The following is an 18,998-nucleotide window of genomic DNA, read 5'->3' as shown; positions in this document are numbered from 1 at the left end:
GTGCCAATGCAAAGAATGTTGGACATATAATTTTAAAAGAGCTGGCAAAGTAAATCCTGTCTGTCAATTCAAAAAGGAGTTGGAGATGATTTCAGAAGAGAATAGCAAGGCATAGTCTCTATATATAGGACTCAGTGTGAAGGTGGTGACGTTGGAGTATATTGTATTTTTATCTCAGTAGATGAGGTATCTGTCTATCTCCCATAAAATGCTGTGTGTGGGGTGTGTGTGTGTGGGGGTGTGTGTGTGCGTGTGTGTGTTCTCCTCCTGTTCGTGCACTGAGACAAGAACATAGGCTTTAGGTGGACTAGTATCTATTCAAGCGACACCATCATAGGACCTAATCACATCAGCCACGCCATCAGGGGCTTGTTCATCTGCACATCTACCAACGTGATCTATGCATCGTGTGCCAGCAGTGCCCCTCTGCCATGTACCTTGGCCAAACCGGATAGACTCTACGCAAAAGAATAAGTGGACACAAATCTGACATCAGGAATCATAACATTAAAAAATCAGTAGGAGAACACTTCAACCTCTCTAACCACTCAGTGACAGACTTGAAGGTGGCAATTTTACAACAAAAAAATCTCAAACAGACTCCAAAGAGACTGCTGAACTTGAATTAATATGAAAATTAGATACAATTAACTTAGGCTTTAACAGAGACTGGGAATGGTTGGGCCATTGCACTAATTGAATCTATTTCCCCATATTAAGTATCCTCACACCTTCTGTGGGTCATCTCAGTTATCACTTCAAAAGTTTTTTTTTCTTCTGCTGATGATAGCTCATCTCAATTGATTGGTTTCTTACAGTTGGTATGGCTACTTCCATCTTTTCATGTTCTTGCTGTATGTTCCAGCCTATGTTTCCGATGAAGTGAGCTATAGCCCACAAAAGCTTATTCTAAAATAAATTTGTTAGCCTCTAAGGTGCCACAAGTACTCCTGTTGTTTTTGCAGATACAGATTAACATGGCTGCTATTCTGAAACCCAGTATTTTCTGTGTTTCTAAGGGCAGACTTTCATATTCTCTGGATATTTTTGCCTGGCTATGGCTTTTTTTTTCCCCTGTATTTTCCTTGCACTATAATATTCATCACCCAAATAGCAGTTTAGTGGCATGATTCATGAACAGGATATCTGTGTCTGGGGTATAGTTTGGCCCTGTACACTTTGGAGGACTATGGAAGCTTCATGCATAGTGCTCCACGCAGAAACTTTTCACACTTCTCATGGCTGTCAAAAATGTATTTTATTTAGTGTGTATCCACGCTGTAGCTTTCCCCCTGAGCTGTGAAGTATGCCCTCACCTAGAAAGAAACCATATATTGCACATGGAGAGGATGGCTTTTAACAGTCTAAAGTATCCAGGTTAAATTATTTACACTCCCTAGCATTCAGTTCCAAGCAAATCCTTTAGCCCTCTGTTAGATTGAGTTCCATGCAGTTTATTGCGTGGGGATCTTTCAGATAACACTTTTAAAAGCAAAAGTCTTTTATGCCTTCTGCATAGGCATTAAAGATCTCATGGTACTCTTTGTAACAGTTGAGGTTTGCCCTGGTTTCCTTTGCAAAAATTCCTCCTGCTGCTGGATCTTGAGCAGTAAGCAGTGCAATATTAAATTGCCTGTGTCCTCCACTTCAGAAGTGGCTCCATTTCCATGGTGTTTGTATAATCATTCATATATAATACATATGTGAATCAACACACACAACATACTACATTGTATTCACATGCGCAGAGCATGGATAAAAATGATTTAGGTACCACCAGGTGAAAAATAGGTAGAGATGCACTGGAACTATAAAATACCTTTTCCTTTTGTAGGAGTTTGGCTCTGGCTGTGAAATTCTTGGCTATGGTCTGTCTCTAGATAACAATATTTCAGGAGCTCTGCTGAGGCTCGTATGCACTTTGCGCTTGGAATGGTTTGAATTCTTTGCTTGCTCTGTGGTGATGGGATTTGTTTTAGTTTTTTGGCTTCATGGACACTCCTCCTGAGCTCAAGAGGCAGAAGAGCAACAGTTTGCTGAGCATGAGTGGCAACAAGAGGCTTCTTTGCCAGGAGTTGAGAATCCAGGCAACTGGTCACCTTGTGCACAGCTCTAAGCTCTTTCCATCTGTCTCAGCGCCATAGTGTTAAAGGGGGTATGTTTGTAGGATGGCTTCCTAAGTGGAAGAAAAATGTGTTCCATATTCTGCCTTTCATGACACATCTCAGATGCAGTGAGGCATGGAACAGAGTAGATTATTTTATTAGCCTTGTAAGAGGAAGTAGCTTGAGGCTGATGCACAGCTTCCCATGGTGGGGGAGGGAGACAACTTCCATTGAGCATCACTGACATTCACTACTACAGTCATACATGGACACTGCATCCATGCACACACAAGCAAGTGACTGATGTTACCCTTGTAATGAACTATTGTAGCTGTCCCCACTACAATCCTCACAAAAATGAGATGCTAATCTCACTGAGCTATCTCAGGGCCTGATCCAAAGCTCATTCATTTCAATGAGAGACTTTCCATTGACTTGAGTGGGCTTTGGATCATGCCCCAAATGAGCAACATTATTTTACACTAAAATGTTCTCCACTCTCCCTCCAAGAGCTACCTTCTCAGGAATTCTAACGGTACCTAGTGGATGTGCCCCAAAGATGTCTGGCTCACCCCCGGCCTCCATTGTAAAAACAATACTGAGGTGAATTCCTCTAATTTCACCATGTGCAAAACTGTTCTCACAGATCCAATCCATAAGTGGGTTGCTTGCTGAGATCGGGAAGACAGTTGTTTGTTATACTGCAGGAATGTGTTGAGTCTCCCTAGTGCTGATGGAGGAAAGGATTAAATATGATTGGGGAGGTGTAGGGAAGGATATGGAATGACAGAAGAGGTATATAGGCAGGTGGTTTCTCCCCTTGTGAATATGTGGCAGGGGCAGGAGAGAGGAGGGGCGGGGAAGGTTAAAATGATAATAAAGATTCTTAAAAAAAAAAAATCTTGGAGAATGGCCAGGGCAGCCTCACTTGTTACTCTGCATCAAATGGAAAATTTCAGTAGTGAGAAAGTAGTTGGTGAGTTTTCTCCTAGGAATTACTCTTTATCACCGGCTCTAATGGCTTGTTTTTCAGAAATCTTAACCTGAGAAGAGTCACCAGTTTGAATCATTGTTACAGTTCATCTGAATGCAAACAGTGAGCTAGAAATCAATAGGCTTCAAGAGATTTCTCTGCATCTTCCCAGAGGTTTTCACTACTCATCGTTAAACTGTTGGTTTTTGTTTTGTTTTGTTTTTTTTGTAATCAAGTCATTTCAAGAACATTATGAAAGCTGCTGGAGAGGGTCAGGAGGGAGGTAAATCATCTCAGAAGTTCAAACTTGTTCTTCTACAGCTATGAGATCTAAAAATACCCAAGGGACCAGGCAGCTGTCTTTCAAAATTCCTTCATCCTAGCTATATAATAATAATGCTAGTCACATCTAAAGCTTGATCCAAAGCCCATGGAATGACTCCCCGTGACTTCAGTGGGCATTGGAAAAGGCTCCTTCAGCACCTTCTAGCCCAAGGTCTAAAAGTGCTTTACAAACATCAAATAATTTTAGCTTCACAATGTACAGGACCTCTGAGCTAGGTAAGGACCACCATTCTACAGATGGGAGAACAGAAATGACCTCCCGATTGCTACTCCTGTACTGTGACCAGAAGACTATCCTTTCTGCTAATCTGCTTAACCAGAAAACCATTTCCCTCTATATAGCTATGTTCACAACATGGGCAACATCCACATACATTTTTATGGAGGCCTCAGATTACTGTGATTTATCTTGGTGTTTAGAGGACATAAAATCAAACACTCCCATGATGTAGACAGAAGATCATCCATCATTTCTTAGTCTTGAATTTTTATATTATAAGCACACCTGAGGTTAATTGTTACTGTTTTAGAGTTAACATCTTCTTGTCACTAAGGGCTGGTTCAATTAGGGGTGTGTGTGTGTGTGTGTGTGTGTGTGTGTGTGTGTGTGTGTGTGTGTGTGACCTGATACAGCAGCTAAGGAAATATGTCAGTGCTGTGTATATATACTGAGCTACCAAAACATGTTGCATTCTGCAGCACTTTACTGCTGAGGATCTCAAAGTGCTTTATAATAGAATAAATTAAGCTTTATAGCACTCTTGTATAATATGTTGTTCTACCCTTTTCCCAGATGGGTAGACTAAGGCATGGAGAAGTTAAGTGACTTCCTCAGTCTTACTCAATGAGACAGTGCCAGAGCAACATACAGAACATCACAGTCCTGTTGTCTAGGACTCTTCCCTAGCCAGCAGGAAAATAGTCTAACCAGCTATTCTGATTCCCAAGGATAATTTCATATTAACTGTTTTGGCAGCAGCAAATAGCTGAATGACACCACTGCACAATATCAGTAACAAGTTTTTACTTGTCCTGAGAGCTAAGTAAAATCTAAAGCATATGGAGAAAAAAGAGTAAGATGATCATAAAAAGGAATTAAGCTTTTGAATGGGGGCTGGATTACACAAGGGTTCTGAACAGGATAAACTATGAAACTTTTCACCGCATGGTGCAAATTCAGCCCATAGTGATAATGGCTGAAAACGACTGCTATTTGATAAGTGACTAGTGGCCTCTCTGAAATAAATCAATGATTTAATTCAAGCTCCTAGTGGGGAGCTATTTTACATTGGATAACCCATCATTGGCCATGCCACTGATTGTCATTCTCATTGGCAGCTTTTATATAGCAGCCCACGGTTACATGTTGATGGAGGCTGAAATGCCCAAGCGGTGTTCTCTGGGGTGAGGAACACCAGATTTGGGTGTTGTCAAAGGAAGTTTGCACATACACTATCTAATATATTTGTTCCGTGGCTAGAGAACTTCAGTCCCTAGGACTAACTAACTCTTCACTTGCCCTATGTTCACTCATACAACAATTTAAAGAATGAAATGATAAAGTAAATAGCAGGAGATTGATTGATTTTCTTATGGTATTGTGCCTTCCACTCAACAAATCACACTATGAATATTGCAGTTTAGGCCATTTGGGCTGTGATTAGTCTACGATGGTTGGAACTGGGTTTGAGTTGCAGCCAGAATTTGCCTGATCTGGGTTAAATATATTTTGTGGCAAAACAGATATTTGTGCAAGAGAACTAGGTGATTGATTTCCTCCATGCTGACTGGCTCTGGTTTCTTATCTGGCCAGCGACCTAACGGAATGAAAATGAAAGATGACTACTCGCAGCGATAAGGCCAGTGCTCGCTTAATAACCCCATTGGGATTACAATAATAGCCACAGATCGGCTACCAAGTCTGCTAATGCTCTCCAGTGGGATTTGCAGCTTATAAAATGTCTTCCCTTTTTTTTTTGGTTTGTTTTTTTTGCAAAGAATCTGGTGTTTGAGCAACCCTCACCTTTCACTTTTTACTGTCACTAGGAGATTGCAAGTGACCAAACAATTGTAAAATTTCATTTGCTGCAGCATGCAAGATGAATGTAACAATATAATAATGGAGGCCAGTCTTCTAATTTTGCTCCTCTGTATGTGTGTTTGTATTTATTTATTTACTTATTTATCATATGAATTTAGGGCTGATGAAAGGTTGTGGATTGACAGTCTTGGAACCACTAGCACTTCATTTACTACAGATCAGGTCAAGAACACACAGCGGTAATGCACACTTACCCATACTAATAAATAAATAAATATTGTCCCTGTGATGTATGTCAACCCTGACCTTAAAGAAACAGACTGCTATAACTGAGGGAAATTCAGACTCTTGGTTAAGGCTGCAATGGGATGCCACTAATGTCACTGTGCCACATTAGTCCATTGGAAATTGGAATGAAGATACACCCAACAGCTCATACACACCTAACAGCTGCAAGGGAGTAGGAATTCTGGATCACTGCCACCAAACTGTGCTGGATTTGAACCATTTACTGATGATAACAGCCATCCATTCCCCTGAGCAGCACAGGTCTTTGGTGGCCACATCAGAAGGAGGTCCAGTGCATAAACTTCTCAGACAATGTCACATTTTCTCACACTAAGGGAAAAATCTGAGATTCATTCTCCAAAGATCATTTTTTAAAGTGCCGCACATGCAAGATGAGTTTCTAACTCAACAGAAGTTGTGAGATTCAATGGGACGCATCTACCAAATTGTACTTATAAAGGGTACAGTATAACAAACTGTACCCAGTTCTAAATGTATACAGAAATATGCTTGAACATAAATGTTACATAAACACTACGCACATACAAGTGTGTGTTTCTTCACTGCATATACATTTGTAAATTCATGTCTCTAACAATCATTCTACCCAGATACCCTGTACCTTCACAGCCCTTTGTTCTGGAGTATTATGAAAAGGATTTAGATCAGCATTGTATGAAGAGTGCTTAAGAATCCAAGCAATGACAAATTAGGGACAGTAATCCAGTGCAGGTAAAATAAAATCTAATGTCAACCTGTACACCAAATTCAGACAGAAACAAACCTATTCAAAGGGTCAAATAACATGAGTTGAATATATAAGAAAAAACTGCTCTTATGGAATGTGGCAAAAGCCACTTGGGACTTCTAAAATTAGACTGGTAAAATCACTGAAGGGGGGAAGAAAGACCAGTCTCAGTCAACGGATAAAATGGAAAGACTTTTCAACTTCTATCTTCCATGATTCTGCATTTCCCAAGTTATTCTTGGACGGGAGATATATGTAACAAAATATTATCTGCAAGTCAGAGCACACACTATTTCTGGCCCAACTGAAACTAGCAAGCACCAGAAAACTCATGATGAAAATTGTTTTCTTGAAAATTTTGCAACCTGATTTTCAGAAAGACAAGTTATTTTTTTGATAAGCTTGAGATTTGATGTTGTTACTGCAGAGATCAACTCAAAATAGCTAAATATCACAGGGAGACAGCAGGCAGATTTGTAATCAAGTGGCTTAATCTCTCCTATTTTTAAGTATTTCTGCATTTAACATGAAGGTTTTCATAGTTCTTGACACATAATGATGCAACTTTTTCTGCCTATGAAGATATTAAGAAACATGGACTCTCCTTACCCCTTCCACCTGGATCCTGGGATTTGGTGCCAGCCTGTACTGATTAAGTTGTAAACCTCTTGGGTCTCCCCTGTCTCTCCTGATTGAGGCAGGAGAGGTCAGGACCCGAGATCTTTGGACTGAGCCAAACCTCATAACATTTTGTCCATATCTGACACCGTCCAGTAAGCGAATTAGAAGCAAGTTGGATGGTAACTCTTCAATACTGCAGAAGACTAGAGTTCTGCACTCTGGACACCTCAGCTCATTTTGAGATTTCAATATTCCCTGTAGACAAGGCTTGCAGAAGGTATGCTGGCATGGTAGCACCTTGGCTGTGACATCTAGCTTTTCAAAGCACACAGGACATTCCAACAGGTCAAGTAAAGCGAAATCATCCATCTTTAGTGAAGAACTCCAGTCTCATGTGAGGCCAGGAAAGTCCACATGATACATTCACCAAAGCACTGGGTAGCAGATGCTTCAGTACCTTCAGAAAAGACACTGAAATCCTGAACTCAGAAAACCATCCTGCATGAAGGAAAAGAGAGGAGGAGGGAGAAAAAAAGAACCGAATTTGACTGCTACAGTATGAAACCTATCCCACCTACATTGCAAAGCAATGCCTCACCGAGCCAATTTGCAAATATATACTTTGCTCGCACATCCAAGTTTGAAGTGAGTCATTTGTGATTCAGTACTAGTGAGAAGAATTGTATTCAAGCTCAAGTCTGCTGCAGGAGAGACCAAGCTTCTGTTCGTCAGGGTAGATAAAATAACCGTAGCTCAGATTGAGGCAACCATACTAATTCATGCCTGTGACCCAAAGCAGGGCAACTCAGGCAAGACAGGAACATTCTTTCTCACATGTACTATAGGAAAACTTTGCTGTAATGCTTTGCAGCCTATTCTAATGTTAATTATGAATAATATAACAATACTTCAACTAGATCAGGAGCAGAGATCCTCTGGTAAATATCACATAGAGTCGAGAGTAAATATGTTCAATCTTAACACAGCAGTTTAGTTACACACAATCCCACACACACCCACGCTGTTTCATTTTTAACATCTTTCCTAATTAGCTTTCTTTCTACTAGTTTTGGCAGCAATTCTATATAAAAAAAAACAAGTCACCCAAATACAAACATAATTCTTGTACCTCGAGGAGAGACTTTAGTTAAGGAGTTTAGTATTACTTTAGTTAAGGAGCTCTGCAATTTCATCCTCACTTAGACTGTTTGCTTCGGTTATCCAAAACAGCCTGAGAAGTCGTCATTCCCTCCCACAATATAAAGTCACTGAACCGGTTTAGCTCCTTTTACAATTGTATGTTGGTTTACACTGAAATATGGATACATTTTGGATTCAAGTTATGGCTTGTGAAAGCAAGTACAGTTCTGCACAGTAGAGGTGTGTGTGTGTGTGTGTGTGTGTGTGTGTGTGTGTGTGTGTGTGTGTAAAAGAAACCTAATAAGATCCTATTTACCAGGAATCATTTCCCCTCTGATGCTGAAACAAATATTGCTAACCCTGAAACCTCCTCTCTGAAAATCCAGTGTAGTACCCGTGGAAAGTTAAATACAAAGATTTTGTAGGATACTTTGCCTAGTAATCCTGATCAATCTATACTGGAATATTTCCCCATGGATAAGTAACATTATAAACAGCATAACTTCATTTGTTAAGCTTGTGTTTGAAGATGTCTGCCCCAAAAGGAAACTAGAGCAGGTTGCTAATTCTTGAAGTACCACTAACCTTGTGTTTCGTCCCCCTTCCAAGGCAAAATCAGCTCTGCACAGCTCAAAAGATAAGCGCTCTCTCTCTCCACAAATTGCAACCCTGTTGAAAACTTTAGCATAACAACTATGTATGTTACTCACTGACAGATCAACTTACGTGTCCAGCCCTGTTAACTCTCTCACTGCCTGACTGCTACTCACAAACAAGTTCCGGAAATAAATTCCTGCACCATGGTTCTGGTTAGGAGCCAGATCCTGATTTGATGTTCTGATCTCAGTGGAGTTTGTTCTGGACTTGCACTGCACGAATGAGATCAGAATTTGGATCTTCCTCTTGTCTATGCAACTATGCTTGTTTCTGGGAAAAGGCAGGAACCACTTTTAAAGCCTCAGAGGGGTAGCTGTGTTAGTCTGGATTTGTAAAAAGCAACAGAGAGTCCTGTGGCACCTTCGGTTGCATCTAAAGAAGTGGGTATTCACCCACGAAAGCTCATGCTCCAACACGTCTGTTAGTCTATAAGGTGCCACAGGACTCTTTGTTGCTTTTTAAAGCCTCCTTGCTAAACTCTTTAATCAAAATGAAGCAAAGAACATTTTTTATATATGGAGATATAACTATCTCCTAGAACTAGAAGGGACCCTGAAAGGTCGTTGAGTCCACGCCCCTGCCTTCACTAGCAGGACCAAGTACTGATTTTGCCCCAGATCCCTAAGTGGCCCCCTCAAGGATTAAATCTCAACCCTGGGTTTAGCAGACCAATGCTCAAACCACTGAGCTATCCCTCCCCCCGCAAAAATGGATGCAGTCTCAGAAATAGGCAGCAGTCAAACTTAGCATTATAAGAGTTTAGATTTGTCATATTGGAAAAGACCAATGATCCATAGACTAATACCCTGTTTCTAGCACTGGTCGTGGAGGCAGTGGACTCTCCAATGGCACCTCTCTCTTTGTTATATTTTATCAGAAGTGGGAATTCACTTTCTGATTCGCTCTGGTGATCAGCTTTGTCTTCAGGCATGGGCACTGTGATATCTTATCACTTACATACAGGGGGCTAAAGTCACAGAGGGACTTAGACTCCTAAGTCCAACATTTAGGTGCCACTAGCATTTACAAAACCCCTGCTCAGCTACCGCCTAACCCAGTAGGCACCTAAAAACCTACTTGGCACCTAAATTTTCAGGCTAAAAGTTCCCTAGATGCCTATGTTTCTGCCTCTGGGCATTTGCACTGATGCCTCACTCTAGCCACCAAGATATCTAAGCCCCGTCGTGATTCACAAAGCATGGGAAAATAGGAAGGGCATCTGTGGGGCTCGATTCTGCGTGCATGCTCAGAGGCTACCTACCAGATTGCATGCCATTCAAAATCCCTTTGGAAGAGGAGGTAGCGGTGGTGCCCACCATCTGACTTTTAGCCCAGTGGTTAGGACATTCACTTAGGTTTTGAACATGGGTCTTTCTCCCCTTCAAGCAGAGGGGAGAAAGGAACCTAACTTTAAACACCTAACTCCCTGAAAGGAGCAGGGTTTAGGATATATCTCTCACCACAGCATCTCCCATTGGCTAGCTTAGGCAGCTCTTAACTCACTGTGCTGGCTTTTGTGAATCCCATTGTTAGGCACCTCTCTCTCTCTCTCCCCATTCATTGTACAGGGAGCCGAGTGCCTGCTCCAGGCTCTGTGAATCCCAATGATTTTCTAAGCATCTAAAAGGTAGGTGGTGTGATGCTCTGGTTTGCAATGCCAAAGTCCCTTTGTGACTCTGCCACAGTCAATGTAACCACAGGTGGTCGTCTTGTTCAGATCAATGTATAATTCTTTTAAGGAAATTTGGTAAGCTATTTACCTCTATCCCATCATAAGTCAGTGAGTTCCACAAATGATATATTGTTTTTTTAAAAAAGCTCATTTATACCATTCTAAATGCTTAAAATTCATAGAGTAAGAGGAAAAAAGTAACATTGTGACATGTTTATTTCAAAGGGAATAAAGCATTAAGGATACAGTTTCCACATCTTTAAGGTATTATAGGATAGTTTAAAAACAAAACAAGACATGCATCTATGAACATATTGGTAACACTTTTTAAGGTTCCCAAAAAGATATTTAATTTAGATTGGGTATTACAGTTATGGTACATTAAACACTAATCAATTATTAAAATAAGTTTTGAGAATTTATCACAGTGTGGTAGGTATTACATTTTATAGGACCAAGTTCTTTAGCTCAATAAATACATTTTACACTTCAATTAGTGCTCATTTATTGCAAAATAATGGGCCATATCCTGTTGTTGCTATGGATGTGGAAATCCTATTGTTGTCACCAGGAATAAAAAAAATCATTATTAGGGTATGTTTTAGTCACTTCTGATTGAATCTAGGTTTCATAACTAACTTTGCATGTATTCTCATTTGGAGGGATATATGACTCCTTTTTAGACTCAAATTTACCTGAGCTGTCTTACATTATCCTTATTTGTATTATCGTAGTCCCAACTGAGATTGGACTAGGAAGACTGGACAGAATGAAGAATCAAGCCGAGAGAGTTTTGGAACTGGGGTAGCAAGCTCTGTGCTGGGTATCTCCGCCAGCACCGGCTCTAGGCACCAGCAAACCAGCCCATGCTCGGAGTGGCATTCTGGGAGGTTTTTTGTTTTTTTGCTTTGAGATTTTTTTTTTTGTTTGGGGCAGCAAAAAACCTAGAGCTGGCCCTGATCTCTGCAAGTGGGTTTGATGGGAATGAGTCTTCGCTTTACCCTCTTCCTACACTGCAGTGACTTCAGAGGTGCTCCATGGGAACAACTCAGGGCTGGCCCACAACATTTTGGCACTTGAGGTGGGAAGCTCAAATGACTCCCCCATACTCCCTCGATTGGGCCAAAACTTTGAAAAGTCTCAGTTCTGTCTTCTTCCTGTTCTACTCCTCTCATGGTACTGCTCTGTTACCAACCCGAATAAAGAAGAACTAACAACTTAAAATGCCTTGTTAAAAATTTTTAAGTAACACTTAACTTCCAAACACCTGAACAACAAATGTAACTTTTCTTGTCTGCATAGTAAACACTGGCATTTTGATCTGTTTGAATAATCCAAGTGGTGCTTTCTGTGCCTTCTTGGTTGCAAAGTTTTGAACTGCTTCCTGCTGAAGGTCCAGTCTGGGCCAGCTCATGGTCTATTGAGATGGTTGCAAGGCCAACCAGTCTCTCCTGTGTCATTGTGGAGTGTAGATGTGTTTTTATTAACTTCAGCTTGGAGAAGCTGCATTCTCCACTGACAACTGTTACAGGAAGTGTTAGAAATATGCGCAGAGCAACAAAAACGTTTGGAAAGAGGGTAGTCATCTTATTTGTGCACATATATTCCAGAACAGCCTTTGGAGTTGATCCTGCTGAAATGTATCTTGAAAAGGCTTTCAGTTCATCACCTAAATCACTCGCATCAATATTGCACGTCACCATGTGTTAACACTGTCTCTAATGCCCTACATTGCTGGTGTAGGTCTTCTTCAGGTATAGTGAGGAGTTTTGGAATATCATACAACATCCCAAATATACTGCTGTGTTCCTTGAGCTGCATGAAATGTTCTTCAACTGACTGTATTGCACAATCTAGCACCTGGTTAAAGAATTCAGCTTTGAATTGTTTGGCGTCTCTCATGGGATTATCCCCTGCCTCGTAATTAAAATGTCGTCTTCTTCGGTGACTCTTGTTTATTGAATTGGTGGGAAAATAGCTTCAGTGTGAAGTTCCTCTGCCAACTTCTGTGCACTCTTCAGAATGTTTTGAAATCCCTTATCTGACCAGAAAGACTGTAGGTATGACTTTGCTTTGTCCAGTTGTTCCATTGCTCCAGATATATCAAGGTCAACGCCTTGGAGTCTCTTGCTTAGAACATTTATTTCAAACAATAGGTCATGCCACAACACTAAGCCACACAGAAATTTGAAGTTATGTATGTTTCTGGTGATTCCATTTCCCTCTGCCACTGTTCTCCCACGAACAGTTCCTGTCATAGCATTATCCTCCATAATGGCAACTATGGCATCATCTGTCTTCCCAATTTGGTGTTTGATAGGCTTTATCGCCTCCACTCAAGTTTCCCATCGTGTGGCACTCAGTGGTTTCAGTGTCAGAGAGGATGTTCCCAGATGTTGCTTCAAAGTTTGTCATTGATGAGTCGATGCAGAGAAAAATACATAGATGCTTTGAATTACATTAAAAAATTCAGCACTCTCAATAGAAGCTGACGCTGCATCACTGACCACCAAGTTCAATGAATGAGAACTGCATGGGACAAAAAAAGCTTGAGGGTTTAACTCTCGGATCTGTGTCTGCACTCCTCTGTTCTTTCCTCTCATGTTGGCACCATTATCGTAGCCCTGGCCTCCCGTGTCAGCTATCGCAATTGCCATATCTTCCAGCTTTTTAAGAAGCACATTTGTCATACCAGCTGCTGTAGTATCAATGTCAATACATTCTAGAATATGTTCTGACAGTCACCATTGCAGGACATTTTCTCTAGGTTCTGATGTTACAAAATGCACCATTAAAGTCATTTGTTCCATATGGCTGATGTCAGGTGTGCAGTCCAGAATAACAGAGTAATATCTTGCTGACTTCAGATCTGCCATAATCTTCTGTTTGACTTCTGTTGCCAGTAACTATATGATCTCATTTCGAATTGTTTTTCCAAGGTAGTGGTGTGTGTACATTTTTTAGGTGGTGACTCTTCTTAGATGCTCTTGGAGTACAGCATCAAATTCAGCCATCGGCTCCACAATTTTAAGGAAGTTTCCACTGTTTGGCACATACAGTTGATCTGAAGTGCCACACAATGCTAGGTTTTGGGTAGCAAGCATTCTCACAATGGCAATGAGCCTTTCAGAACATTTTGCCAGTAAAGAGACTCTGATACAATCTTCTCTTGATGCTGATCATCTATGATGGCCTTTAACCTTAAACTCATCTGAAGCTCTTTCCACCGATGGAATGCTCTCTGGTAATTTGCTGCCTTCTCATAGCTTGCCATATTTCTAGCCAGATTTTTCCAGTCCTTTGTTCCTGTAGAACCCAATGTGGCTGGAACATTAGACTGGAGAGTTTGCAACAAAACCAGTATTCAGCATTCTGAGTTTCTGAGGACATAAACCATGGCCTCTCCACTTTGTCATCACTGGGGATTTCATGCCAGTAACGTGTTAGATGGAAACTTCTATTTTCATTGTCTTTGAAGAGCATGAAGTTTTTCACTTGCTGTGGCCCATGCAGTACAAGGAAGTCCACCAGGCTACTGCTCAAGTGGATCCACAGTCCTGGATCATCTAGACTTAAGGAACTAAACTCAGCAGCAGTGTTTCTTGTACCTCCACCACACTCTTCTCTGATTTACACTTTTCTTCAGGAATATGCATGGTAACATCCATTTGAGATGGAGATATGGATGCTGCAGTAGCTGCCAGGTCACCTGCACTCTGATTTACTGGAAGATCAGGCATCTCCTCACCACTCACATCCTCACTGGGGACGGAAGGCTCACCGTGAACATTTGTGTCTATGTATCTCAGGAGAGCTCCTTCCTGCTTAGATAGAAAAGCTTCCTTTGCTTGTTTTCTTTTTCTGAATGCTGCCCCAGAGGGGTATTTTCTTCTTTCACTCATGACTGCTGTTCTGTGCCAGCTACAGTGGCTCTCAACACTCAGTTGAAGGGGATAAATAAGCAGGCTGGTAGCAGGGCCTCGCTGAGGGAAGATATCAGTGTTTTAAGGTCTAACTGGCTCCTACTACTTCAGTTGACTGCCTGTTCTCCTTAAGTGGGTTCAGGGAAGCAGGAGGAAACAGGAAGCTCCCTGAGAAGCTGGTGTCAATCAGTCCAGGCTCCTGGGGGTGCTAGAGAGGTACCTAAGAGGCTCCTCCTCCTTTCTCTCCCTGAAACTCCGGCTGCTTTCTGTTATTCCCTCTCACCTTTTCTCCTGCCTGCATATTATGTCTCTTGTGCCCTCCTTCCTCCATCACAGCACTCCACCATGTGTGCATCTAGAGCAGAGAGAATACATATGCACCAGAAGCAGACAATTTTCTACACTCTGGGTCCTAATGGCATTCCCCCACTGCCCAGTTTGGCACCTGAGGTGGCCACCTCAGTTTGCCTCATGGTAAGGCCAGCCCTGGATCTACTTCAGCCCACGCTTCCTTTTTCTAGCAATACTTGGGTTCAGAATTATTAGTGGTCTCCTCCCATGAGCCAATGGGCCTGCTCCTACTCCCACTGAAATCAATGGGCATATTACCATTAACTCTAGTAAGAGCAGGAATGGGTCCAATATGCTTAGAGAGCATTTAGCAGATTTGCTGTTCTGCAAGGTTCTATCCTGCAAGGTGGTGAGCATTCCTGTGGAGGTGAGCACTCTTGTCTTCCCTTTACTTCAATGGGATTTGTGGGGGCTCAGTACACGGGAAGACTGAGCCCTACAATAATAGCATATAACATTTAAGGAAACACTTCCTCATTTTTCAGTTCAATAAGGCATCATATAATCATGAGGGCTCCCCTAATTATCTGCCAGTTCTAAGTTATAACAAAATGTCCTATCTGGAAGTGGAACAGGAAGGCAAGGGAAGGAACTTAATAGTACCTTTTAATTTGTGCTGTTGGCATCAGTGTCCCTTGTTTTATCAGCTGACCTTCTCTTTAGATGCCTGCTTTTGATCTAATACCCTGATGTGCCGCCTTTGTAGCAAAGGGAATAATGGCCTGCCCTGTATTGAAGAAACCAGATACAAGGAAAAGCAAAATAGATTCTCCCCCCACCACCCCAATTCCTGCCATATCTCAATTGCATTTTTCTAAGCGAACATTAGAGATTTCTTTTCACTCCAGTTCTATTCAGTGCTTCTGGTGAGTCTTTATGCCCATAATACTCACTCTCTCACTCACCCTGGAGGAGGGAGGTCACTGAAGGGCTGGCGGTAGCCCACCACCAAGCTTGTCGTAGCTTAACAAGGGCCGGAGCCCATCTGAGTTCTGGTAGCTGGCAAACAACAGTCTCAAAGGGGCTGGCTATAGCCTGGGCGGGGCTCAGGCAGCCAGAAAACACTAGTCTCAAGGTAGGCTGGAGCCTGGGCTTGAGGGCTCAGGCAGCCAGCAAACAACAGTCTTAAGGGGCTGAGGCCACTCATCTTCAGAGCAAGAGCCCCTTTCAGAGGCAGAAGGGCCAGCCACCCGGGGGGGGAGGAGGTTAGGCAGGGGGACGTGGGCCCTCCCTACTCCACTGCGTCCCAGCCCAGGGCCCTGGCAGGGGCAGAATCAGATGCCCTGGGGTTGGCGGGGATCCAACACGCCCACACGGGGGCTTGGGGTTTTGCAGCCAGTCCTCCGGGAGCTGCTCCTGCTGAGCCAGGCGGGGGATCCGCTCCATGCTGCTCCAGAACTGGCGGCACGTCCTTCCCCTCTGCAGGCTTCCCCCTGAATGGACTGCGGGTGTGGTCTTTTATACTGCTAGCCATGCCCCTGTCCTTCTGGCAAGGGGGGCAGGGCGGCCTAGGCTCCGTTCTCCAAGGGGCATGTAATACTCTCTCACTCACCCCGGAGGAGGGAGGTCTGTCCACCTCACTACAGCCCCAGTCATATATCCCCCTCCTCCCCCACCGATATAAACAGGTATATAATATGGGCTTGATTTTCAGTAGTGTTGAAGACCCATGTGTCCAGTATGGTTAATGAGAGCTTCAGGTGTTCAGCACCTCTGAAAATAAGAGTGTGTGTGGGAGGGGGAGGGGGGAGCACATGCATGCACACTAGATAGAGCTAATTTCCACCCCCCATAGATCTTGATTTTTGTTAATAAATCTATTTTAATTGTTCTTAAGCCACATGTAACCTCTCATCTGCTTTGGGTATACTGGTAAAATTGTACTGAGGACTGAACATAAAAGCACCTGAAATAAGGATCTAGACTGTAAGGACTGTACCCCTCCAACCCAACCCTCTTACTACTTTTTCCCTTTGCAAATCTTTCTAATTTGGTTCAAACAATTGGAATGAAGGTTTCTGAAGCTTTAAAAGCTAACCTGAAAGTGGGGTCTGATCCTGTAAGGTGCTGAATACCCACAATTCCCACTGCTTTATGCAGGAGGCAAAGTAGCACAACAGCTCGCAGGATTGGACCCCTTAAATATGGCAAGTGTTCTTTGCGGTTCTGTGGCAATGTGCAGCCTGCTCCACCATCTCCTCTTTTAAACTTTCTGCTTGCTGGAAGCACCTGTAAAGATTGCAGTCACCGAATGACACTATATGTTTAGCCTTTAGGTATGTCGCATAATATCCCTGTTCCCCACCTATAAAATCATTTTTTCCCACCCTTTGTCTGTTTTGTATATTTAGACTGTAAATTCTCAGAAGCAGGGACTTTCTCTTACCAAGAGTTTGTCAATTGCCTAATGGGGCCCTCATCTCAACTGGAGTCTCTAGGTGCTACCATAATATTAATAATAATACTTTGCATTTTATATAATGCTTTTAATCTTCAAAGCTCTTTCCCAACAGTATTTAATGCTGGTAGCATTCCTGTGAGGTAAGTAAGTATTATCCTCACTTGTATCTAGGGAAACTAGGAAGATGTGGATACATTTGTATGAGGTCACGCAGCAAATCAGAGTCAATCTGGGATTAGAACACAAGATTTGACTAGCTCCCAGCAGTGCACCATGCTCAGCCTACTAGCCTAGACCATCTTGCCTGCCCATTGATTTAGCAATGTTCCTCTTATAATTATGTATCTGGAGCTATAAATCTGTCAGGCCTTCCCTTTCATTTTAAATCTTCCATTTGATACTTATAATTAACAATGGTTCTGGTCCTGCAACGTGCTTAGTGCTTGTGAGGTGCTGCATGCCTGCAGCTCCCATTGAAGTTAACAGGAGCTGAAGGCATGGCAGCATCCTGGCAAGAAGAAGCTGGGAGAAATTACCTGTAGTTATCACGAAGTCTGGTTTTGTTTCACCCAGTACCCACCTGTTCTGTCTATTTTTCAATTCCTGTGTTACAAAGGGTGCCTTCCACTGAATGACAATATATATTCCTAAAGTCAAAGCAAACTTTGTTCTTCTTTAAATTGAACTTTCTCTGTTGTAAAACTTTCATTTTGGGAAACCACAGTTAGGGCAGGAATCGCAGTTCTGCTTCAATATACCTAGAGCTCAAGCAGATGGTTGTCACAATTTACTGTAGCCACAAGTCTCTGCACAGAAACGTTGTCTGCCAGAAAGCCATAATCTTTTGGCCTTTTCCCTCTGTCTCTAGTGCACTCAGCTGGCTTTTTCAGAAATTAGATCAAATAAACAAGTCCCAAAACATACATGTTTTGTCCCTTCTGTGTCTCCAGATGCAAGTTTCTGCCCTCCAAGAGAGGAGAGATAAAAGTCAATTACGGAGGACAGAATGAACATGCCCAGCTTCGTAGGAATTTGTCTTCCCACTCCCACAAGGAGAAAGGATTGTTGTTGTTAAGAAGCAGGACAATGCCCTGCTGACTGTCAAGGCTTAATGAGCTCAGTTGTTGCAGCAGGCGTCACCTTTGTTTTCTCTAGGCTGTCAATGCCATTGGGGTGTTGTAAAGATAAACTACAACAGCCCAAAATGTCCTTAACCAGCCCTATGTGAAGGCTTTCCTTGAAGAACTTTGCAAGATTTCTGCACATTCTTGTGTGTTCCATAACATAGGAACAGGTACACTGATTCAGAGTCGAGGTCCGTCTTTCCAGTAACCCACTGCAAACAGTGGCCAGCACCAGATGCATCACAGGAAGGTGCAAAAAACCCATCTTGCACTAAATCAGTGTGGGATAATCTGCCATCTGGCTAAGGATTAGGATGAGACTAAGCATTGGAGTTTGTGTTTAAACCCTGAAGCATGAGGTTTAATATCTCTCTTCCAAAATTCATCAGCATTAATTATTGTAACTCTGGATATTCTTGTTATCCATATAAATATCCAGTCCTTTTTTGCACCTTGCTTAGTTTTAGGCTTCAATGACATCTTGTGGCAGTGAATTCCACAGTTTATTCACATGTTGTGTGAAAAATACATATCCTTCTATGGATTTTGAATTTGCCACCTTTTCATTGACCATCCCCATGTTCTGATGTTATGAGACAATGTCTTACA

General features: G+C 42.2%; 1 protein-coding gene across 1 annotated transcript in view; it reads right to left on the bottom strand.

Moving 5' to 3' along the window:
• SH3RF2 (SH3 domain containing ring finger 2) overlaps positions 1 to 8,857 on the bottom strand; it is a 77,046-nt gene extending 68,189 nt beyond the window's left edge. The window contains exons 1-2 of the mRNA XM_050962628.1: positions 8,847 to 8,857; positions 7,110 to 7,619 (exon numbers count right to left, since the gene is read on the bottom strand). Coding sequence (XP_050818585.1) covers positions 7,110 to 7,490 — 381 coding nt within the window. The 5' untranslated portion in view covers positions 7,491 to 7,619; positions 8,847 to 8,857. The remainder of the gene's footprint in view (positions 1 to 7,109; positions 7,620 to 8,846) is intronic.
• Positions 8,858 to 18,998: the final 10,141 nt, after the last annotated feature.

Source organism: Gopherus flavomarginatus, chromosome 7 (assembly GCF_025201925.1).
Source record: "Gopherus flavomarginatus isolate rGopFla2 chromosome 7, rGopFla2.mat.asm, whole genome shotgun sequence".
In the NCBI taxonomy this organism is placed as follows: Eukaryota; Metazoa; Chordata; order Testudines; family Testudinidae; genus Gopherus; species Gopherus flavomarginatus.
This window is presented reverse-complemented; position numbering and strand designations above follow the sequence as displayed.